Source organism: Rhinatrema bivittatum, chromosome 8, assembly GCF_901001135.1.
Source record: "Rhinatrema bivittatum chromosome 8, aRhiBiv1.1, whole genome shotgun sequence".
Lineage (NCBI taxonomy): Eukaryota > Metazoa > Chordata > Amphibia > Gymnophiona > Rhinatrematidae > Rhinatrema > Rhinatrema bivittatum.
The window spans coordinates 174,648,527-174,673,121 of NC_042622.1; the positions used below are offsets into that span (position 1 = coordinate 174,648,527).

Genomic DNA, 24,595 nt, shown 5'->3' on the forward strand with positions numbered 1-24,595 from the left:
CACCCTATACAAAATTCCTACATGACAGAGTGGTTCTCCGTACATATCCAAAATTCCTCTCTAAAGTAGTTACGGAATTCCACTTGAACCAATCCATAGTTTTGCCCACATTCTTTCCAGGGCCTCATTCTCATAGCTTGGACTGTAAACGTGCGCTAGGATATTACTTAGACCGCACTGCAGTCCACAGGAAATCTACTCAACTCTTTTTGTACCTTTTGATCCAAACAAACTGGGTAATCCAGTGGGCAAACACACTCTCTCCAACTGGGTAGTAGATTGCATAGAGTTCTGCTATGAAAAAGCAGGCCTTCCTCTCCAAGGGCGAGTAAAGGTGCATTCAGTAAGAGCAATGTCAACCTCAGTAGCACACTATTGTTCAGTGCCAGTTCTTGACATATGTAAAGCTGCAATATGGAGTTCCCTTCACACCTTTGCAGCTCATTACTGTTTGGACAAAGGATAACAAGATTTAGCTACTGACAATCTGTTTTAAAGAACTTGTTTCCAGTATAATCCCAACTCCTTCTACATCCAACCTGCTGTGATCTTCGGCTGCCTCATTTTCACAAACAATACTTCAGTGTTGCTTCACTATAAAATGACTCAGCCTGTAGCTTGCTAATCAGCCAAATATGAGGACTAGCATCCTGCTTGTCCTGGGATAAAGCAAAACTGCTTACCTTGTAATAGATGTTACCCCAGGACAGCAGGATGTAGTCCTCATGAAACCCACCCGCCACCCCGCGGAGTTGGGTCCAATATGTTTTATTTTATTTTTTGCTAAAGCTTATTGCTACATACGAGACTGAAGGGAGACCCCTGTGGCTGAGAATATCATGGCATGCTGGGCATGCTCAGTGTGCCAGTCAAATGTTTCTAGAAACTTTGACAAAGTTTTCTGTGATAGGGCTCCGTCAGTGACGTCACCCATATGTGAGGACTACATCCTGCTGTCCTGGGATAACACCTATTACAAAGTAAGCAATTTTGCTTTATCAAAAAGCAGTGAATATATATAATTAAAAAATCTTAAATAGCCTTTGCATAACTTTCACAGCAAGTAACCCATACTCTGTAATCTACTTCTCCATTAATATCTAACCTTTTAAAGAGACCAACACTTGCAGGCCAAAAGATGCCTACCACTCCTATGTGGCGTCAAGACTGAGAATGATAAAGGAATAAGGTTTTCAACCTTAAAAGGGGCTGTTTCAAAACCATTTTGCATGTCTAGGTATTGGTTTTATTCAACAGAATAGCCCATGGTGGCCAATCAGCTTTAATCAATTGTCTCTCTTAGTGAGTATAGTTCCTTGTTTGTGGCCAAAACAGCTATGTAAAGGATCTGCATTGTTTAAAGAATGCTTTGAAGCAATTGCAAAGCAGAATTGTTTGTGTTCATTTTTATCTCTGTACTAGTCTCATTGGTTCTGTTTTAAGTGTAGGTAGTACAGTCCTTATTTTTTATTTAATTTCCCAGTGGTAGCAATGTGCATTATTTTACTCTAAGTGCTTTACAAATATTTTCCTAAATAAACTGTGTAGTTTCATTGTTTTTATGATGGTTTTTAATGTTGTTACTGTTTTGTTGTCTGTCACATTTTTTAATGCTTTCTTGTGTGTATGCAGATGGTGAGTTACTTCAATTTAGATTGTATCAGTTTTGTCCTGTTTTATGAAAAGAGAAACTTAAAAACAAACAAACCTCCTCCCCTTCCAAACTCCCCCCCCCCCCAAAAAAAAAGTTGCAAGATTTTAATTGCTTGAGATTTACAGTGCACATATCTAAACATTGAATGAATTCTGATTCTCCCCCACCCCCCCCCAAAAGAGGAACAATAGATGCAGAACTTGCCTGCTCTTAGTTCTTTTAAGAATTAACTGGTTTCTGGTTCTGTATTTTACCACTAAATTTTGAAGATGGACTGCCCTCTTGCCTTTAGACCATGTTAAAAGGCACTGATAAGAAGGTATGCAGGAAGCACGGACTATGCTGTACTTGCTTTGTGGAGATGTGGAGAGCAGCGGCTTCACTGCTGTCAACCTGGTACCTTCCCAGGGGCACTATGTTTTTATTACAGGAGAAAAAAAATGTAAAATTCTTAGAAAAATATCAGATTTGAGTATCACACTGCAAATACCTTTTTAAAGCAATGAATTCTGAATAAGATGCACTTCAGGCTTTTTATAAACAGGACTGACTCTTACAATTTTTTTTTAAGTCTGGTTGTTTTTTCCTTTTAGTGTGCTTTGCATATTGTTTGGTTTGGAAATACATTTGAACTGTACATGAAAAAAAAAAAAGGGAATTTTGGTAGCACCTGAAAGACTAAGTATTCCATAGCATTGTCTGTTGTGTTAGGTAAGAGCTGCATGATAAAACAAACTTAAGACCCTCAGAATTGTTCATACATGACCATCTTGCACTTTTTTCCTTTTTGTAGAAGTGTTTTGATAGAAATGTTTCTGCCACAGTTGTAAAATTACTACCCTCATTTCCATCCTGTGATTCCTGTAAATTTCCATATGCTATCTAGGTAGCATGGTGAGAGTACTCCTACAGCACTAGACTTAATTAGCAATATGACTTTTATAGAATCACTTTGGGGATGCTATTTAGTGCCAGATAACTTGTCATGTTTGTGACTTGAGTCTGCCTTAAGGGGAAAGTAGAGAAGAGTAAGAGGGTGGCAAATTTAATTTACAGGTATTCCTACAAAAATTTCTTCTAAACAATGAACATGTAACTTGACAAATTTTTGGACAAATGTTGATTGTTTATCTGTCCTTCTGGGCTGTAGCTTACACTTTCCATTTCCTTGTAACCATAAATTTATAAATATCTTAACTTTTTCTATGACCAATGCTTTGTGCTTGTTTATTTTAAAAGTCAAAAATTGTGTGAATTCTCCTGGCTTCTTTTAGGGGCTAGGATGAGTAAGTTTAAGTTTTTTTTTTAAATTTTATTGTAAAAGTAGTTTCATGAACTTGAGAAGATAGCTATCTCTCTCTATTGATGTGATGTAGGCATATCATCCAATGTGTGTTCAAGCTCTTGGAGAGGGCAGAATCTTATTTTGTAGAATACTTAGGGTTAAAAATTTAGACTGCATCTTGTAATGAGAGTTACTATAGCCATATTAGGGAAGTAGCATTGGTGCTTGAAAATTTAGGGGTGGGGAAAGATTTCATCAGTCCAGTATAGAGATAAGGGACAAAAGGCATTGAAAACCTATGCTGCACAAATTTACAGAAATTAGGAGTTCTGCTATTTTTTCTCTTATTGTAGAAAAGATAGTCAAGCTATCTTAGGGGATAGCTGGCTTTGTCCTGTGGCGATTGGTTGGTCTTATTTTTTTGTCTCTTTCCTGTGAAACCATCTTGAATTCCAGGAGTCTCTGGTTCCAGAGCAACCTTTAATTTTGCTGCTCACCTCTTCCCAATTTAAAACTTTAATTCTCTTCTTTATGACTTGTAGCTTCATGTAAATTATACAAGGGCTTATTTACTAAAGGCTTTTTGCCATAAACAAACTGAGAAATGTTTGTCATTTGACTCCTCTTTGCTTTGTATATTGCAGCTAGAAGTGTTTGTTTTGTTAACACTTTGGTTTTAAGATCTATAGTTTCAGGCTACCCTTTTTTTATTTGAATAGAATGAGTCTCTTATCTTGAAGGGACCCTCATAGATACTTTGTGTATTAATCTGTTTTTCCATTTGTGTGGGAGTATTGTGCTTTCTGTTACATTTTTATTCTCTTCAAATTGATGGGGACATAGTTTTTGCAATTTAATAGCAGAAGTTCATTTTGAATCAATATTAATCAGCTTTTAAAAGATGTTTCTAGTTAAATTCTTGTGAATGCCAATAGTTTCATTGTAAACATTTACCAAATTTATGCTGCTTAAGTCATAAAGGGAAGATTATCATCTTTCAAAATGACAGAAAAATTCAACTTTAATAAAAATAAAAAGCTGTGTTTCCCATATATCTGTTCAAAATTGGTTAATTTGTGGCAATAACCAATTTTCCAATATCATCTTGCTTTGGTGCCACCTTATGTTGTATGAAGTACTGAAGTATTATCTGTAGAAATGTTTGTGTTATTTTGGGAATGAGATCAGGTGACCAGTTCTGGCTGTGTTCATGTCAAAATATGGTATTGTGCATGATGAAACTATAAAATGTTAATTTTCATATTGGAGCCACCATTTTTTTTTTATTTTTGTCTCCTAATGGTGCTACCATGTTTCATTTTGTCAAATAACCTATGGTTTACGGTGTAAGAACTCTTGATACTCATTGAATTTGTCTTCCAGCCGGGAAAACTCTTCAGATCTTTAACATTGAAATGAAAAGCAAAATGAAGGCTCATACCATGACGGACGATGTCACCTTTTGGAAGTGGATTTCTCTGAACACCGTTGCCCTAGTTACAGATAATGCAGTCTATCATTGGAGCATGGAGGGGGAGTCTCAGCCAGTAAAAATGTTTGATCGACATTCCAGCCTGGCAGGTTGCCAGATAATCAATTATCGCACAGACGCTAAGCAGAAATGGTTGCTTCTGACGGGTATATCTGCACAGGTATTTTTTTTTCTCTTATTGGTTGTGACAAGTTTGATTTGAGAGCACTGGAAACGTGAAATGGGTTTGCCCCTCTCTAATACCGGTATCTCCTTGACACCCTTGCCAGTTTTGCGTGGGGTGGGGGAGGTCCATGGTGAAATTTCACTTCTATGCAAGTGTGCCATCACGCTGGGTCCTGATGGTCCATTGTTTGTTGTTTTTTTTTTTTTCCCTGGTGGATTGTGAAAAGATTAGAGGCAGCTTCTAATTTTTGTGTTAAAGGGAAATGTTTTGTTTTTCTTAATTTCCAGAGATGGCATTCTCATCTTGGCAGTGAAATGTATATGTTGGATTTATTCCTAGACCTCTGGAACTTGTCAAAAGTACAGAGAACGTAAGGAAATAGGAAATGTTGGCAGATAAGTCTGCTCATTTTAAAGATTGTGCTTTCTTTTTCAAGGAGGAAATGTAGGAGGGCAGCAGTAATCTCAGCTAGCTTCTAAGCTGGAAAGGCAATGTAAAATGTTTATGTAGGCCAGTGTAAACTGATGCAAGGCTTCCTTACCTGGGCAGTTGGTGCCAGTGCAAGGGGTACCTGATAAATTGGAAAGTGAAAAGTAGTTTTAGTGTATTTGGTCAAGATTTAGAAGTGTTTCAGAATGATGATAAAGGTGAAATATATAGGGATCAACTTGGTATGAAGTGTGGTAATGAGAGAACTCTGTGCTTGAAACTACATCTCGGATTAGGATGTGCTGTTTTTAAACAATAGGAAAATGCCAACAAAATTGGTTTTATTGTCTTTCAAATTCAAAATTAGTTTGTCATTTTAGCATGTGCTAAAATAAGAAAAAACGTTTCATGCACATTTCTACTTCAGATGTATATTGACAGCCAGCTAGGTAGAATTGCATCATGTCTCTGGCATGTATGGAGGGAGGCTGAAAAGGGTTAGTGACTCCAAGAAACAACCAAAAAGAATTTTATGAGAAATGACACATACATGACTGAACTAAAACATCTGATTTGAAACTATTTTCAGGAAAAAGAAAATCTTTTGGATGATAACTTTTTTGGGGTTTGGTAGAAGTTCTACTTCTGAGTAGAAATTGCCCTATTCATATGCAGAGTTGACATGCAAATTCCTGCTCAGTTTGTGTAGAATATCCTTAAATGACTTAACAAAAGAGGAGGCAAAGATCTGCTTACAAAATGCCATTAATTTCTTCTTGCGTTGGTTCAGGCTATAAGTGCCAATATGTTTTTGAATCTGTATGGGAAAGGTTAGATGGATATTGCGACCTAAATTGCAGCATAGGGTCATAACATAAAATTATCCTATAAAGCAGGGATAAGCAAATTTAGCCCTCAAGTGCCACAGACAGGTCTGGTTTTCATGCTATCCCCAATGAAAATGCTTGTGGCACTCGGACCAGAGTTGCCTATCCCTGCCATAAAACAACAAATAATTACAGAATTAAATATACAGTTTGATTGTAAATTAAGAAATACTCATGTCTTTTCCATTTTAATAAATATTTAAACAAAGTTAATGGAGGAATTGTGAAACTACATAATTTTTTTAAACTTTTTTTTTTTTAGCAAAATCGTGTTGTAGGTGCAATGCAGCTTTATTCTGTGGATAGGAAGGTGTCTCAGCCCATCGAGGGGCATGCAGCAAGCTTCGCTCAGTTTAAGATGGAAGGAAATGCTGAAGAATCAACATTGTTTTGCTTTGCTGTGAGAGGGCAGGCTGGGGGCAAGGTAAGCAGTGGATGTGTGAAATCTTTGTCCAGACTGGTACATGACAAGTTTTTAAAGCATGGTGCTGTTTAAAAAATTGGGAAGGCATCAGACTGAATGCTATCATGAGTATCGTCTTGCCATATTGCCCCTTCCCTGCAAACATAGCTTCTCTCTTCGAAAGGCAGGTAATCCTTTTGTTAGTGTGTCAAGATCTGGATCATTTATTCATTGCGGGACTTGGGAATCTGTTTGGCTTCAGTTAATACATTTTGCAAGTAGCAAGATCTAATTTCTTTGAAGAACACATGCCAAAGCAATAATCTATAAGCCCATCTTTGGCTTCAGATTGAATGTGTTTCCAAAATGATTTGCTTGATTTAATATAACCAAAATTGACTGGAACAGAAACTGTACTGGAAATCTCTTTAAAAAAAAAATTAAAATAAAGGAGAGTGCTTCCCAAGCCTTTTTGCCTTCCTCCTTGTCAATGGGAAGCATGCAAGGAAGAGTAGAGCAAGTGTCATTTTATTGCTTGGGAGTTGTTTCTGGTACAAGCTGAAAGAAGCAAATATATTTTCTTAAGGGATTTGTTTACATGGGCACATGGGCACATGTAAACATGAAAGAGGCTCACCTTTGTTGTGCCTCTTTCATTTAATTTAGATCTCCTAAGTGGAGCTATGAATCAATCTGATGACATTTTATTAGAACATGAGGCACTCTTATGGATTTGTGTGTGTACCTAAGGTATTTGAACATATGTCCAAGGAGAGCAGCAGGGAAATTGGAATACAGAAGCATTTTATTTTAACACTTTAAATGCTTTAAAAACAGAAGTTTGCTCTTCTTGTGGCCCTCAAATGATTTGTATTAATAGTAACCTGCAGTGTCTTTGATTTCATAGCCTCTCACTCATTGTTAGGGTGCCAAAACTGCTCAGCTTTCTTTGTGCACATTGAAATATGAAAACATTCTCATCTGATTATATTTCTGAATGCCAATACTGTTCTATCTGACTTCAGAATGGCTCAGCAAAGTTTTACAGTTTATTTTTTTTCCCTAGAAAAGTGGAAAAAATGTTTTTCACACTTTTATTTTATGTAGTTGCATATCATTGAAGTTGGCACGCCACCAACTGGGAACCAGCCATTTCCAAAGAAAGCAGTTGATGTCTTCTTTCCACCAGAGGCACAGAATGATTTCCCAGTTGCAATGCAGGTATGGTATATATTTACAAGCTGAAAGGCTAGTTGATGCTTTCTTACTTCTAATTGTGCCATTTGGATTGTAATGTTTTTTTTTTTTTTTTAGAGGAATTGTGCTTCTAAGCTTGTCGACAGAGGTCATTCTGTTGCTTTCAGTAGGGGAGACATAGCAATACTTGAGCTGGATACCTCTTCATCCTTCCCTCTGCTTAGGCTGCTTTGCATGAGGGAGGGCTTGCAAACCAGTCAGCTAGATTGGTGTAGGATCAAATGAGACTTATGAGAAGGAGTTGGATCTCTTGGTCATAGAGTAGGAGAAAAAATATTCACGTTACCAGTTTCTCACGCCATGTTGTGATTAGAGGGGATGAATCTTGTGCGGTGCCCATTCATACAGTAGCATGATGCATAGACGGGATATAGTGTAGCAGTGATATGGTCTTGTTTTGAGTGAATTGTCTTTTTGATTTGTATGTAGTGTGCTTTCTGAAGGCTGCTTATTTTATTTATTTCTTTGCAGATTAGTGAAAAGCATGATGTGGTATTTCTGATTACCAAATATGGTTACATCCACCTGTATGACCTAGAAACTGGAACCTGCATCTATATGAATAGAATCAGTGGAGAAACAATCTTTGTCACGGCACCCCATGAAGCTACTGCTGGAATTATTGGTGTAAACAGAAAGGGACAAGTAAGTAAAATTTCTCCTCATCTCTTAAACCCCCATTTATTTGGTTGCAGAGGTGAATGATTGTGAGTCCCTGTGTATGTGTGTGTGTATATATATATATATATATATATATATATATATATATATATATATATATATATATATATATATATATATATATAAAGCATCTGGTTAAAATTCACTATCATTTCTTCCTGCTCCTTTGGGTTTCTGGTTCAGTTGGAACCAAGGCCAGGGTCTATCACCATGACCCTTCATTTGCAACTATCTGGGGGTTTTTCCCATATTTTATTTCCTGTCAACTTATTTAGTACAGTCATTGCAGTAACATTCCCTAGCTAGTGACCTTGCCCCAAGGCTCCTCCTAGAACCCTTCAATTGAGGGCCCTAAACCTGACAACTAGGTTCCTCCATTGTGCAAGGATTGATTTCTTCTCTTAGGTACTGTAAGCGCTGCTTCTGTGCACGCTGATACCATTCCAAAGGCTTATGCTCACATAGCCATCTTCCCCAGCCATCACAAATACATCCTGCTATCCTAGGAGAACACCTGTTTACAGGTAAGCAACTATGCGTTCTCCTAGGGCAAGCAGGATGGTAGTCCTCACATAAAAGTTGACATCATGAGATGTTGCCCAGCATGCCACTATCCATGTGCCCACGCTGGGTCCCTCTTCAATTTCTTCTTTTCCTCTGAGCATTCGTCTTGTGGATGTGGCGCTTGTGCTGTTTTTTTTGTTAGAAAACTGCCATGATCGAGTAAATTTTTCTCTGTTTGTCACACTGGGTTCCTCAATCTCCCGGCCCTAGTTAGCAGGTGTCTCGGTAAGTTTGATGTTTCTAGCGGTCTATTTCTGCAGGTGTCGTCTTCCGGTAGCTGCCGGCCATTGACTGCTTGCCAATTGCTTTTTCCAATGCCCCCGGACTATGTCCATGACAGACCCCCATGAGTTCTGTATTTTGTGTCGTATGAGGTCCGGGGGTGTGTGTTCTGCGCCCGGATGACCCCTCAAGGAATGTCGGGCATGCCTTGACAAAAATGGAGAAGCTGTTTGGTCCCAGGAAGTCTGAGCCCTCGATCTCTGCGTCAAGGGCATTGATGCCTCTGGGTAAGGAGGGGCCGGTGGCCACAGGTCCCGTGTTAGCTTCTCCAACGTTGGGTTCCCAGGTCTAATTTGGCGCTGGGGACCGGCCTCTTTCTATTTCCTCTGTCCAGGTCTGGTTTATCGCAATCTCCCTTGGCTTCAGGGAAAGACTGGGCTGAGCACCGTAGGAGGTTGAGGAAGCACAGTTATCTGTCGCCGACCTTGCGTGAATCCAAGCTCGGGAAGGCACCGGCATCGGTCAAGTTGCCCTCGAAGCAGCCCCGGGCCGAGGAGGCCTCACCCTCCATTGAGGCCAAGGGCCTGAGGCGAATCCCACTGGTTCCAGTGCTGGGTACTGGTTACCCTTGGGGCTCCGAAGGGGACCTGGGCTTGCCACCGCCTCCTCAAGCTGTCTTGTCTTCGTCAGTATTTGAGGACAAATTGGAGCGCAGAGTATGGTTGGAGGTCAGCGGGCCCTACAAGGCATTGAGCCGCCAGCCCCGGTGGAGCTGCCATTGCCACCAGAACCCACTCAGTTGATGCTGGTACTGTTATTGGAGCACTTAGATTTGCTCCTAGGTGCACTGACAACGCAGCCCTTGCCAGTGCCTCAAGTACCCTTGATCTCCCGGGGGTCACCAATGGTGCCTCGATTGGAGGCTATTCCAGTGGCCAGTTCCTCAGATGAGGGAGGGCCTTTGGGGCAGATGGTCCCACTTCCAGTGGCTGCTGGGGTCCCGGCCTAAGGGTGTTACTAGGGCTCCTCCACTGGGGTCCCTGGCTGGCCAGAGTAAGGATGATATTCTGTATGGCCCCTGGGAGGATGAGGCGTCCATGTTATTCATTGGACCTGCCCTCTGAGCAGTAGTCTCCAGAGGAGCGGTGTAGATCTCCTCCTGTGGACTTGACATTTGCTGGTTTTGTGCGGGCCATGGCAGTCAGTCCCGTTCCAGCTTCTGATAGAGGAGGGCTCCAGCACAAAATGCTGGAGATCCTCCAATTTGTGTATGCGCTTAAGGAGGTGGTGGCTGTGCCGGTACATGACATTTTCAAGGAACTGTTTGTCCGGCTTTGGGAGCACCCTATTTTGGTACCCCCGGTGAACCAGAAGACTGATGCTGTGTACCTGGTATAGCCTACCACGGGTTTTGAGTGGTGTCAGCTTCCGCACCAGACTGTGATGTGGAATCCACCCTCAAAAAGGCGAAGAAGTCTCTGATCCACCCTTCGACTCCTCCAGGCCACGAACATAGGGCCCTGGATGCCCTGGGAAGAAAGGTCTTCCAGGGCTCCATGCTAGCGGCCCGTATTGCCTATTACCAATTGTATATGAGCTAGTACTCCAGGAACCTCTGTAAACAGATTCAGGATCTGGTTGAATGCCTCCCGCAGCAGCTACAGGAGGACTTCCTAAAGGAGGTGCAGCAGGGCTTGGAGTGTGACAAGCATGAGGTCCAGTCCACCTATGATTTGTTTGAGACTGTGAGAGTGGCTGCGTTGGACATAGGTGCTTGGTGCATAGCCTGGCTTTGGGCCTCTGACCTCTGTCCAGAGGTGCAGGAGCATCTTGCTGACTTGCCCTGCACTGGAGAGAACCTCTTCCAAGATAAAATTAAGGAGGCAGTGGCATAGCTAAAGGATCATCATGAGACCCTTCAGCATCTTTGGGCCAGTACATCAGACCCACAGTCTGGCAAGAAATCCTTGAGGCAAGGACCCAGACACACTTTTTTACTGCCTGAGGAAATACCCTCTGGCGGTCAGAGCAAGGTCTCAATGGGTGGGGCCTTCAATGCACCTTTGGCAGCCACATACTCACACAGCCAGCGCCCCAGCAGAGCTCTGCCATGGGGTTTTGACTGGCTGCGAGGGAGTATAAGCCAGCCATCTATACCCCCGACGATGGATCAGGGCTGGCTGTGGTTCTTTGCGAACCGTTGGCCAGCTATCATCTCAGACTGGTGGGTCCTGTCCATCTTTTGGGGGTACCGGTTAAATTTCCAGTGGGTTCCTTCAGACTCTCCTCTGTGCCCCTCATGGAGGGTTTCGGCGAATCAGCAAATACTGTTGATGGAGCTCTCTGTCTTGCTATGGGCCAGGGCAATCGCCCATTCCGCCAAAGCAGTGGTGCAGCAGCTTCTACTCCAGGTATTTCCTGATTTCCTAGCGTGTAGCCAGATGGACTCAGGACCAATGGGTTTGTGCTCCCCTACCTAGCAGATGGAGATGGAGTCAGGTTTCAAAACTGACGTCACCCTAGGTACACCCCTCCAGTGACCTCACCTCTTCAGAATTTCTCCATCTCCAGCAGGGGTGGACATCTGTACCTTTTGGAAGAAGAAATTCTACTTTTAAATTGGAGAAAAGATTGAGCCCCGCTCTCTTGCCGGTGATACCTAAAGGCCCCTTCCCCAGTTGAGAATTCCTGAGGTGATTTCTGAGATCCCCAAGAGGTGTGCCTTGGTCCAATAGCCGGTTTCCGGTGTGAACTTTGCTGCTGAAGCAGCTGAAAGGCAGTGGGTGCAGGAAGCAGAGTGCAGCAGTGATGCCAAAGCCCTCTCACCTCGCAGCCGGTGACAATTTCTGTACTCAGCTGGTAAGCCCTAAGCCCAGGTAAATGTGTTTTTTTTTTTTTTTTTAAAGAGATTTCCGCCTGATTGAACCCGTTGGGTTAAGGGGAAGTGGGTTGATGGCTCCCCCGGTGGGCTAGGTCCCACTTTAAGCTTGGTTGACACACTGCATGGTAGGCCACGGTGGCACCATCTTGTGTTTTGGTCTGTATTGCCCACCATAGAGTTTCGGTATGCGCAGTACATATTGACTCTGCGCATGCGCTGTGAGCATAATGCTGTGTGCGTACGTACTCGCAGAATAAAAGTAAAGCCGGGCTATGCGTGCATCTCGCCGTGGCCTGCGAAGGCACCCGGAATCTGTGCGCTAAAATTTTAAGTGCGAGGTGTCTGAACACAGTTGCTGTTGCCAATGGCTCAGTCAGCAAAGAAACATAAGCACCTTTCTCTCTGCGCTGCTTGTCATATTGGGGATGCACAGTCTGACCTGGATTCTTGCTTATGTCAGCACTGTGAAGAAGCCCAGGGAGAATTGGCTTCCCCAGACTTTGCTAAGCCCGGCTTCTCCCATTCAGAGGATGAGTCCGCCATAACTTTAACGGGAAGTTTCCCGGATCTGAGTAACTCCGGGACTGAGTCATCCATGGGAGAGGGAAATCTAGCGGCACCTACACCAGTACCTCCTGGGCTAGGCATGGATCCAGCCACCTTCTCTTGGGTAGAATTCTTTCAAGGCCTTCAAGCCTTCATACAGGCGCAGTCTTCTCCCTCATTTGCCCCTGTCTGGATAGAACCACAGCCAGTAAGACCTCCCTATCCCATCCTATCAGCAGACCTCGAGGCTTGCCTTGACTCACCAAGGGTATCTTTTGCAGGGACCTGGAAGACACAGTTGAAGAGGATCCATGTTCCTTGGAAGACGGGGAAATCCCCTCAGGTTTAGGACCGTATTGGCCCATGTTATGATTTTTTCATAGAGATGAATTGCCGGCCCTGGTTTCCCAAACTCTGAAGATGCTGGGAGTTCCTGGGGTGGACTCTGTGATGGAACCAAAATGATAAAGGGGATGGAACAACTCCCCTAATGAGGAAAGGCTGAAGAGGTTAGGGCTGGTCAGCTTGGAGAAGAGATGATAGAGGTCTTTAAGATCATGAGAGGTCTTGAACAAGTAGATGTGAATCAGTTATTTACACTTTCGAATAATAGAAGGACTAGAAGGCATTCCATGAAGTTAACAAGTAGCACAATTAAGACTAATTGGAGAAAGTTCTTTTCACTCAACACACAATAAAGCTCTGGAATTTGTTGCCAGAGGATATGGTTAGTGCAGATAGTGTAGCTGGGTTCAAAAAAGGTTTGGATAAGTTCTTGGAGGAGAAGTCCATTAACCGCTATTAATCAAGTTTACTTAGGGAATAGCCACTGCTATTACTAGCAATGGTAACATGGAATAGACTTAGTTTTTGGGTAATTGCCAGGTTCTTGTGGCCTGGTTTGGCCTCTGTTGGAAACAGGATGCTGGGCTTGATGGACCCTTGGTCTGACCCAGCATGGCAATTTCTTATGTTCTTATAAGAATCCCATTCTGATTTCCCTACGGAAAGCCTCTTGTTACTTTCCAGTACTGGAAGCCACCCAAGAGTTGATACTTCTGGCACATCCCATTCCAGGTCAAAGTTTTAAAGGTAAACAAACGTTAGCTCTTCACCCACTGAATCCAGCAGTGAGAAAATGTTTTGCATTTTCCTAAAGTGTAAGCTCTTGTCAGTGCAGTCTCTAAGCGAACAACTATCCCAGTGGAGGGAAGAGAGCGGCCTTAAAGGATGCACATGAAAGGCTGATGGAGTCCATCCTTAAACAGACCTTTGACACAATAGCAATAACATTATAGATTGCTTCTTATACCCTGGTAGCTCGTTCGTGCCTGCTCCTCTCTTGGGAGGTGGATGACTTGGGTAAATATCAGAGAGGTTATGGAACCTGCTGCCTTTAGCTGATGCAGGCTTGGACCTAGTCCATACCTCGGCCTGAGGAGTGGCCTCAGTGGTGTTAGCCAGAAGACTTATGGCTGCGGAATTGGTCAAGGCAAATCTCACAAAAATGCCCTTTAGAGGATCACTCCTCTTTGGAAGCGAATTGGAAAAGCTGGCCAGTAAATGGGGCAAATCTCCAGTACCCCGGCTACCAGAAGATGAGAGCAGTTAAAGGTCGACCCAGGGGCTCCCAATGCTTTTGCCCCTACAGAAACTCGACATTTCAGAGGTCTCTGTCCTTTGGGAGGTCTGTCCTTTCGGAGTCAGCAGCCCAAGAAGGTCAGGCTCTGGTTCAGGTTCATCCCAGACCCACCCTCGGAACGAGGAGATAGGGGGTCAACAGTCCTTCAACGGTGGGTCGAGATCACTTCGTACAAATGGGTACTGGAGGTCATGTGCTGGAATTTCGCAGCACCCTTCGAACATATTCATGATATCTCCTTGCCACTCTCAGCACAAGAAGCAGTCAGTGGAGACTATCCTGTTAAGGCTCCTCAAGATGAGGGCTATAATCCTAGCACCTGTGCCCCAGGAAAATACGGGGCATTATTACATTTATTTCATCGTACCCAAGAAGGAAGATTTCTTTCACCCCATCCTGAAATTCAAGTTAGTCAACAGACATCTACAAGTGAATCATTTCTGCATGGAAACCCTACGCTCCATGATAATGGCCATACAATCAGGAGAGTTCTTAACCTCCCTGGACCTTTCTGAGGCCTACCTACATATTCCAATCCGGAAAGAATATAGTTTACCTCGCTTTGCGGTACTGGATTGCCATTATCAGTTCCGGGTACTGCCCTTTGACCTGGCCACCGCCCCAACAACATTTTCCAAGATTATGGTGGTCATAGCGACAGTGTTGAGAAGAGGGGGAATACTGGTGCACTCATACTTAGATGACTGGTTGATCCGGGCCAAGTCCGTGGAAGAGAGTCTCCGGGCAACCAACAGGGTGACCTCTTTGCTTCAGGAACTTGGTTGGGTCATAAATCCTGGACAAAAGCAGTCTCAAACCCTCCCAGTTTTTGGAATATCTGGGAGTCCAGTTTGACACCAAGCAGGGCAAGATCTTCCTCCTGACCATGCGGATAAGGAAGTTGATCCAAGTGCATGTTTTGATGAACACGATATGCCTGACGGTGTCGAGCTATCTTCAAGTCCTTGGTTTGCTTGCGGAAACCCTGGAAGTAGCGCCGTTGGTGAGGGCACACATGCAACCACTTCAACGCTCCCTGCTATCAAGTTGGAACCAACTGTCTCAAGACTATTCGATTTGTCTCCACTTACTGATGGAAGTATGCGCTCTGCTCCAGTGCTGCAGGAAGCTCATCTGGGCGGGGATGTACCCCATACCCCTCCAAACTGGCTGGTCCTCACGACAGACGCAAGCCTCTGTATCTAGGGTGTTCACTGTCAGGAACTGAAGGCCCAGGGATGTTGGAACAAAGAAGAAGCCCTCTGTAACATAAACCTCATGGAAGCCCGGGGAGTCAGATTAGCACATCTACAATTCAGCCACATAATCCAGGGTCAAGCGGTCTACATAAGGTCTGACAACACAACAATGGTAGCCTACATCAACCAAAAGCCAGCAAGTGTCACAGGAGATAATCTTATGGAATGGGTGAAAAACATCTACAGATGATCTCAGCCTCCCACATCGCAGAAAAAGAAGTCAGAACAGACTTTCTAAGCAGGGAAAGTCTGAATCCAGGAGAGTGGGCATGTCTGCCAAAGGTTTTCAGCTAGTAGTAGATCGCTGGGGTCTCCTGTCCATCGACCTGTTGGCTGCATCTCACAATGTGAAGGCTCCCTGATTTCTTCAGTCGCAGAAGAGATTAGTTGACCATAGAGATCAATGCTTTCGTTCAGACCTGACTGGAAGAGGAGCTGCTAAACACTGTTAAGTACCAAAATATGCTTTGACACTTACCCAGGGTTACAAGAACACTTAGATTTTGTAGAAAGTATAATTTTTTATTGATCAATATAAGTATTCTTGGGAGATGCTGATGCCACTTCTCTGACAAACTGACTACCAGCATCTCGTTGTATACAAGAACTGATCCTTCTTTTATAGGTAAAATACAATATAGTACAAGGTTAGAAATTCTAAAGTGCGTGACTACCCAGATAATCATTTACATTGATTGATTGTCATGTCAACAGCATGATAGATTATCCCTAAACTACCCTGATTATTTCTCCAAGGTGCGGCCCATTTACCATCACTCTTTAGGCCTTTGTTCTGTTAGAATCTTATTGGTCAGGGCAATTATCACATCTTAGGCTGTGTTTACAGATGCCCCTGTAGTGACAGTCTAGCCTGAAGTTCCAACCGTTTCCTTCTGCTTTTGTGACCCTATAATTAGGCATCACAAAGTGTCGCCAACTTCAACTGCTGTCCAGGTGTCCTTGGAATTCCTCCAGGTCAGGCTCAGTAAGACATTTAAAATTCACATAGCCAGAAAGGCTAAGATGGCAACTGACCCAGAATCCTCTGCTATCTCCATGTTGGTCTCAAGCTCAGGCCACATAACACCTTCCCTTCGTGGCCCCTCCTGGACAGGGTCATTGACAGAATCAAGCGCCATAGGAGATTAGTAGCTCCAGATTGGCCCAGGCGTCCGTGATATGTGGAGACTCCTGGTGGGGGGCCCCCCCCCCCCCGTGCTTCCACTGCACAGGGACCTGCTGCAGCAGGGACTGGTCCTTCACAAGGATCTGACTCTATTCTCTTACGGTTTGGCCCTTGAGAGGGCTCGCCTGATGAAGCGAGGATATTCTGCAGCAGTAATTTCCATCTTACTCCGTGCGCGGAAGTTCTCTATGTCCTTAGCGAATGTGTGGGTCTGGAGAGTATTTGAGGCCTGGTGCGAGGAATGCAGTGTTTCCCCCTCAGATGGTCAAAATCCCACTAATTCTGGAAGTTTTTCAGGATAGCTTGAGTAAAGGTTTGACCCTTAATTCCTTGAAGGTCCAGGCAGTGGCTGTCTCCCGTTTCAGGGGCGAGGTGAACAAAGCCTGTCTGTCGGCTCGTCCGGACATGGCACATTTTCTGAAAGTGGTGAAGCACCTCCAGCCATCCCTATGGTGGCTAGTTCCCTTGTGGAATCTTATTCTAGTATGGAGTATTTGGCAGGGCCTTCCTTTCGGCTGGTGCACAGTTTTTCCTGGTGGCTAAATGTTTGGCACATTGCGTCTCTGAACTATAGACATTGTCGTATTGGGAACTGTTCCTCTGGATGACTCCAGAAGTGTTACAGCTTTGTACTGTTCTGTCCTTCTTGCCCAATGTAGTCTCGGCGTTTTCATTTGAATCAGTCCATCTTGTTGCCATACCTAGATAAGCACAGAGACACGGAAGAATTCGTCGCCTCCGTCATTTAATTGTCAGACTTTTGGTGCGGTATTTGGAAGCTTCAGAATCTGTCAGAAAGACTGACCGCCTGTTTGTCCTTCACGGCGGAAGGAAGCTGAGTGAACCAGCTTTGCGGGCTACCATAGCTTGTTGGATTAAGGAGGTAGTCACAGGAGCCTATGTGGAGGCAGGAAAACCATTACCCCTTCAGGTTAAAGCTCATTCCACTAGGGTTAAGGCAGTCTCATGGGCAGAAACTAGACTGCTGTCTCCTGTCAATCTGCTGCGTGGTGATGTGGTCCTCCTTGCACACCTTCTTCAGGTTCTATCTTTTGGATGTTCAAGCCCGGGAGGATGCAGCCTTTGCAAGGGTGGAGTTAACCAGACCGTGGGCAGCCTCCCACCCCGATCAGGAGTAGCTTTTGTACATCCCATTGGTCCTGAGTCCATCTGGCTACACACTAGGAAATGGAGAAATTACTTACTTGATAATTTAGGTTTCCTTAGTGTAGACAGATGGACTCAGCATCCAGCTCATGGATGCCCAAGAACAGTGCCAAGGATTTGCCTGTGGAGTGGATATCGATTCCAAGAGATTATATGTAAGCGGCCATCCAATTCCTAGATCAGGTCATCTATAATTTTACTGGGGTTAAGTGTTTGAGTACAGTTACGGTTATCAGTTTTTAATCATTTTTTGATATATGTCCATAGTGACTTTTGAAGAGCGTACTGAAGGGCTGAGGTCACTGAAGGGGTGTATCTAGTGTGACGGCAACTTGAAACCTGTCTCAGTCTCCATCTGCTGGTAGGGGAGCATAAGCCCATTGGTCCTGAATTCATCTGTGTACACGAAAGAAAATGAAATTTAGGTAAGTAACTTCTCCAGTCCAAAGAAAACAGGAGGCTTCTATCCTATTCTGTCCCTGAGGGCCTTGAACAAGTTCCTGGAACTGGAAAAGTTCAAGATGGTCTTGCTGGGTGCCATAATTCCTCTGGGACTGGCTTTGCTTCCTCAATCTAAAAGATGCCTATGCCCACTTCCATGGGAAATACCTCCAATTTGAGATAGGTGAGAACCACTTTCAGTAGCAGGCACTACCTTTCAGCCTGGTGTCAATGCCCCAAGTCTTCACAAAGTGCCTGGCAGTGGAGGGTGCTCATCTGAGGAGACTAAGGGTGCAGGTCTTTCCCTTCCTGGATGATTGGCTCATCTAAAGCATCACTAGGCAGGGTGTGCTGCAGTCTCTCTGCTCCACCATTATGGTGTTAGAGACTTTGGGCTTTGTGATCAATTACTCAAATTATCAGCTGGTTCCGTCCCTGCAGCTGGACTGTATTGGTTCCAGGTTCAACTCAGCTCAGGCTCGGGCGTTCTTGCCCCAGTCTCTGGCAGGAGTAATCTTTGAGTCACCAGATTTCCATGCACCACATGCTGTGTCTTTTGAGTCGCATGGCTGCGACCGTCCATGACACTCGCTTCCCTCTTCTGCATATGCGCAGGGCACAGTGGATTCAACTGTCCCAATGGCATCAGGCCCACCTGGGACCTTCGGGTGTGCATTGGGGTTATTCTCCCTTTTTGGGAGTCCTTTTCGTGGTGGGGGACCCTATCCAACGTAGTGATTGTGGTCCCTTTTCAGCTTTTTCCTGCTCAAGTTATCCTCATCACAGAAGCTTCCCACCTGAGCTGGGGTGCCCATGTAGAGGGTCTCTGAACCCAGGGTCGGTGGTCAATACAGGAGGAAGCAGTGTCCGATAAACTTCCTGGAACTCCGAGCTATCCTGTATGCGCTTTGGGCATTTTGGGATCGCCTAGCAAACAGTGATCTGAACAAGCAGAGGCGCTTGAGGAGGTTGCTTCTTTGTCAGGAAGCGGTCCAGATCTGGTTGTGGGCTCTGTCCCAGGGCATCCTGCTCTGCGCCATGTGCTTACCAGGGTTTGAGAATGTGGTGGCGGATGATCTGAATCGTTCCTTCCACTTGTATGAGTGGCCCTGAAGCAGGAAGTTATGGATTCGATCTTCTGTCTCTGGGGAACTCCGACATGGATCTTTTCGCTTCCTCCCTACAACAGGAAGGTGAATCAGTTTTGCTCCCTGTTCAGGGGGAATGGCAAGCCGGTGTCTGACACCTTTGCCCACCACTGGGGCAAGGGCTTCCTATATACGTATTCTCCACTTCCATTAGTGTCACACTCCTGAAGCTTCAACAGGACCAGGTAACCATGATTTTCATCACCCCTTATAGGCTAAGGCAGATCTGGTTCCCGCTCTTGCAGTATTCCTCCAGAAACCAATTAGTCTGAAAACATCTCCAGACCTCATAACGCAGGATCAGGGCAGGCTGCACCATCCCATCCTCCAGGCCTTGTCCCTCACTGGGATCTCTCAGAAGAGGTATCTCTAGTCCTGGTGGAATCCAGGAGGCCTTCCACTAGGAAATCTTATGGTCTGAAGTAGAAAAGGTACTCTATTTGGTGTGAGCACCATGGCTTTGATCCGTACGCCTGCTTTTCCTCAAAGCTTCTTGATTACTTTCTGCACCTCTCGGAGGCTGGTCTGAAGACCAATTCCATCTCAGTGCTATTGGGGCCTACCACCGAAGGGTGGATAGTTCACCCATCTCGGTGCAGCCTATCGTGGGGTGCTTTATGCAGGGCCTGCTTCAGCTGGAGCCTCCCCTAAGGCACCCCACTGTCTCCTGGGACCTCACCATGGTCTTGGCCCAGCTTATGAAGGCTCCGTTTGAGCCTCTGTGCTCCTGAGACCTGAAGTACCTGTCCTGGAAGGTCGTCATTGTGGTAGCAGTCACCTCTGTGCGCAGAGTCAGTGAACTTCAAGCTTTTGTATCGTACCCACCTTATACGAAGTTCTTTCACGCTAGGGTGGTTCTGCCTATGCATCCCAAGTTTCTGCTGAAGGTAGTCACGGAATTCCATCTGAATCAGTCCATTGTCTTGCCCACCCTTTTTTCCCCAAGCCACATTCACACCAGGGTGAATTGGCTCTGCACAGTCTGGATTGCAAGAGAGCCTTGGCTTTCTGCCTGGAGTGGACAGCAGGCCACAGACAATCCATGCAACTCTTTGTCTCTGTCTCTTTTGACAAAAATCATTTGGAAGTTGCCATTGGTAAGCAGACTCTATCCACCTGGCTAGCAGATTGCATTCCTTTCTGCTATGAGCAGGTTGGACTGCAGCTTGGGGGCCATGTCAGGGCTCATTCTGTTAGAGCTATGGCAGCTTCTGTGACCCACTTGCGAACGGTACCTGTGAATGAGATCTGCAGGGCTGCGACATGGAGTTCCCTCCACACCTTTGCCTCACACTACTGTCTGGACAGGGATAATTAACTCAACAGTAATTTTGGCCAGTCTGTTCTCCGGAATCCTCCAGCTCTGAAATCCAGCTCTTCCTGCTTCAGGCCCATTGTTAGGATTCAGGCTGACTCCCTCTTTTACCATCAGCACTAGTGTTGGTGTGCCCGTTAGCACCTGGTTAGGTGCTGTTGGTACTGTTTGGGAGCAGCCTGTAGCTAGGGATTCACCCATACCATCCTGCTAGTCCTTGGAGAAAGCAGTTTCTTACCTGTAACAGGTGTTCTCCTAGGGCAGCGGGATGTTAGTCCTCAGGAAAGCTGTCCGCCACCCTGCGGAGTTGGATTTCTGTTCAGTTTATTTTATTTTTTTGTAATTCTACGAGACTGAAGAGGGACCCTGTGTGGATAGTGGCATGCTGGGCATGCTCAGTATGCCTAGTCAAAGTTCTAGAAACTTTGACAGAAGTTTTTCGTGCCGGGCTCCATCTGTTGATGTCACCCATATGTGAGGACTGACATCCTGCTGTCCTAAAACATGTTACAGGTAAGCAACTCTGCTATTTGGACCTGTTACTTCAGTGCATCTTATGAATATTCATCTACCCTTAAAGGCTTCAATTTGACATTCATATTCTAGGGTCTGGTGCTGAGAAGTTTCCATTAAGATGAAGAAAAATGCATTGGTATAATTTAACCTCTGAGTTTGAAGCCAGCTTTTCATATTTAATAGGACTGCAGGCAGCTTTGGGTTGTGGAGAATAAACTCTTATGGTTCCATTTAAATGCAGATAGAGCCAGTAGACTGAGTGCTGTGCCAGAGCTGGAGGTAGTGCATAGAACCACGGTAACAATAATATTAGGTAGAACATTGTGGGCATGAAGCATGATGCAATACAAGCAGACAAATGAGTACTGTAGGTAGGAAAAAAAGCACAACTGATGAAATTGTTCCAGTCAACTTGCATTAAATATTTAGGTGTCTGAAAAGTGATCTGCGGAGGTGGGCCTCGAGTGCAGAAAATTCCTATAATGTCCTTGAGACAATGGAAAGGCTTCTTACACAGAGCTTTTTGAGTGTGCTGCTTGCATTTTAAAATATGCCACGATGTACAAGAAAGATAATGTCTAAGCTGATAAATTCTGTAAAAAGATTTGACTCATGGCTCTAGTAGCATAGTAATGCCATTTTTTATATTGGTTTAAATATAATACTGGGAATAGCTCATTTGTGGCATTTAAATATCATGGGCCTATTGTGAGGGATTTTTCACAGATGAAGTATAATTAGGGATGCATTCCCTTGTTTCACTTTTTTTAAGCATTTTGTTGATAGTTTATGCTGTTTTGTGCATACAATTTGTTTGCTTTTATGTATGTAAATTGTACTTAATATTTTACTTGCATGAAATCTTTACACACACAAGCTACTAAAGTGACTGAAATTGAATGCATATCTCTACTAACTATCGGGTCGATACTCTAAGGCCGCGGTAGAAACAGTGCGGCAGTGTCAGGTGCACCCTCGTTCCCCGCATGCACAGTTCTCTTCACCTACCGCTCTATACTCTCTTCTAATTGCATGCAAATGCATGCCGCGGCTGCGAAGCCTTAGGCAAGCGTTAGGCCACGCAACCCATTTTACTGTATAGAGCGCCTATACAGTATCCTGGGTTCGCGGGCCTAACGCTTCACGGCCGTGCTGGTATCTGTTATTTCAAATGTCATTTCAAATGACAGGTACCAGGAAGTGGACAGTTATGTTCCCCGATGCTCGGCAAACTATCCCCCAGCCCCCGCTCACCTGCCCTGGCCCCGTCCGGTCTCCGGTGCAGCCCCAGTCCTGTCCCCTCCTCCCGAAGCAAAAAAACCCAAAAAACCGAAAAAGTAGCAAGGCTCGGGCCTGCTACGGTAGTCCCTTCTCCCTTCTCCTCTCCTCCCGATTTCGGCGCTCAAGGCGGCCGGGTGGGCGTGCATTCATCCAGGCAGAGGGAGCCGGCGGCGAAAGCGGCCTCCGGCTCCCTCTGCCTGGATGAATGCACGGCCCCCGCCGGCAGCGAATGAATGCCCGTGCGATTTCGGCGCTCAAGTGCTCAAGCGCTACTTTTTCGGGTTTTTTTTTTTTTGCTTCGGGAGGAGGGGACAGGACTGGGGCTGCACCGGAGACCGGACGGGGCCAGGGCAGGTAAGCAATGTTTTTACACTTTTTTTTACACCATTTTTTACACTTTATTCCTGTTTTAATTTTCGAACACCACACTAACACCAAGTAGAGGGTAGCGGTAAACTAACAGGTTAAGGACGCGGCAAAATAGCGGGTTACAAAGGAGATAATCTGAGCGCGCGTCACAGTATCGGAGGGGAATAGCTAATTCCTTCATTATACAGCTAATTCGTTCATTTACCTATCATATATACATGCTGAGTGCGGAAAGGGTTATGCGTCTGTTTTAAGAAGCGCTAAGGACGCGTGAAACTGGAGGCTGTATTGCTGAATCGCCTTACGCGTCCGAATTGTGCGCTCCCAGCACGTTACAGACGGGAAATCTTCAACCGCATGTTACAGTATCGACCTGTATTTTGTATGTGTGTTGCTCTGTTCCATCTGGTCTCTGAGTATGACCTGGGCCCTAGCAAAAGGGACTTTTCCATTTAACTTCATTCTTAACTCAGTGGTAGGGCCTAGGGTTTCCACTTGCAAAATTGCCTTTTTTAAATTCTGTTTTAGGAACATAGCTTTTTGTTTTATATGCAATCTGTAACCAAATAGTGTGAAATCCTGTAATCAATTTGAGAAGGCTGTTTTTATCCTTATAAATCATTCTTGCTAAAAAGTTTGAATTCTGATAAATTCAGATATAATATTGACACAGTCTACAAATCTGTTATGCGAGGTGTGAAGTAGTATTTGGAATCATCTTAAAATAACTTACTATGGGAAAGCTTAGGCTATTCTGGGATGGAGGAGGAGGAACAATTGTGTAGTATTCTTTTCTTTAAAAAAAAAATAAAAATTACCAATATAAACTTGTGGAAATAGGTTGAACCATTGATTTAAGTGTTTGGGTGAGAGCAGGGGTAAAAGAAATCCAATCTGATAAGCACAGCTCCATTGTGGGGAAGGGCTTAAATCCCATAAATTGAAACCTACAGCATTCACTTAATCTGCTTGATGAAATGTCCTTGCCAAAACGCAATCCTAGAATGAGGCCTCTGAGGATTTGAGACTGTAGGCTCTCCTGAAAGGCTTTTTATCTGTGTGTGATAAGAAATTGCAGCCAGCATTGAAGCTTCTATTGTTTGACTCTGTTTAGGAACGCTTTAAAAGTCTATTCTGCAACGGTTTGCCTGTTAGTCTTTCTAGGCAAAGTGCCACAGAGTAAGCGTGCGAGGCAGTGCTGAACAAAAGCATGCAGTGATCTCGGGAAAGCTCTTCTGCCTAATTACATACCTTTTTTTTTTTTTCTCTGACTTATTGGATAATACCACACAGCCAGCTATCTAAGACTCGGCAGTACTCAATCCATTTGTTTCCATATACTTGTTATGTATGTTTGTTCTGCTATTGGTCTAGTGGTTATGGTTTTTTACATAGTCATCTTGACTTGGGATCATGTTCTTTTTTTCAGGATTTTTGTTAGATGCATTCTCCAAGCTTCTACAAATGCAGCACTGTGATTCTGTTCAGAAGGATGTTTTGTTTTGAGCCTTGGTTCAGGCAGTCTATAGGGTATTACTGCTGTGCTGAAATGTTTGATTAGATCGCAGTATAAACATGGTAGTGCTAGTGTTCTGTATAATCAAAGCTACATCTCTTCCATAGCAGAGCCTTGATTAAAATACACAAACCAGGTGTAGTTACATCATTCATTCTCTCACCTAATCCTTGATGACTGCACGTAAAATCTCCTCTTACATACCACTATTAATGTAGGATGCTTTTCCCTCAAACCTGTTGCCTTTCTAAGCTGATGCAGCTGCTTTCTGGATAGTGTTTGTTTCCA

The 24,595-nt window shown here is 44.3% G+C and overlaps 1 protein-coding gene across 2 annotated transcripts in view; it reads left to right on the forward strand.

The window, feature by feature from the left end:
• Positions 1-24,595, forward strand: part of CLTC (clathrin heavy chain) — a 281,360-nt gene that overhangs the window by 84,252 nt on the left and 172,513 nt on the right. For both annotated transcript variants that reach the window (XM_029611533.1, XM_029611534.1), the window contains exons 3-6: positions 4,323-4,591; positions 6,176-6,337; positions 7,424-7,537; positions 8,045-8,218. In XM_029611533.1, the coding sequence (XP_029467393.1) occupies positions 4,323-4,591; positions 6,176-6,337; positions 7,424-7,537; positions 8,045-8,218 (719 nt within the window). The remainder of the gene's footprint in view (positions 1-4,322; positions 4,592-6,175; positions 6,338-7,423; positions 7,538-8,044; positions 8,219-24,595) is intronic.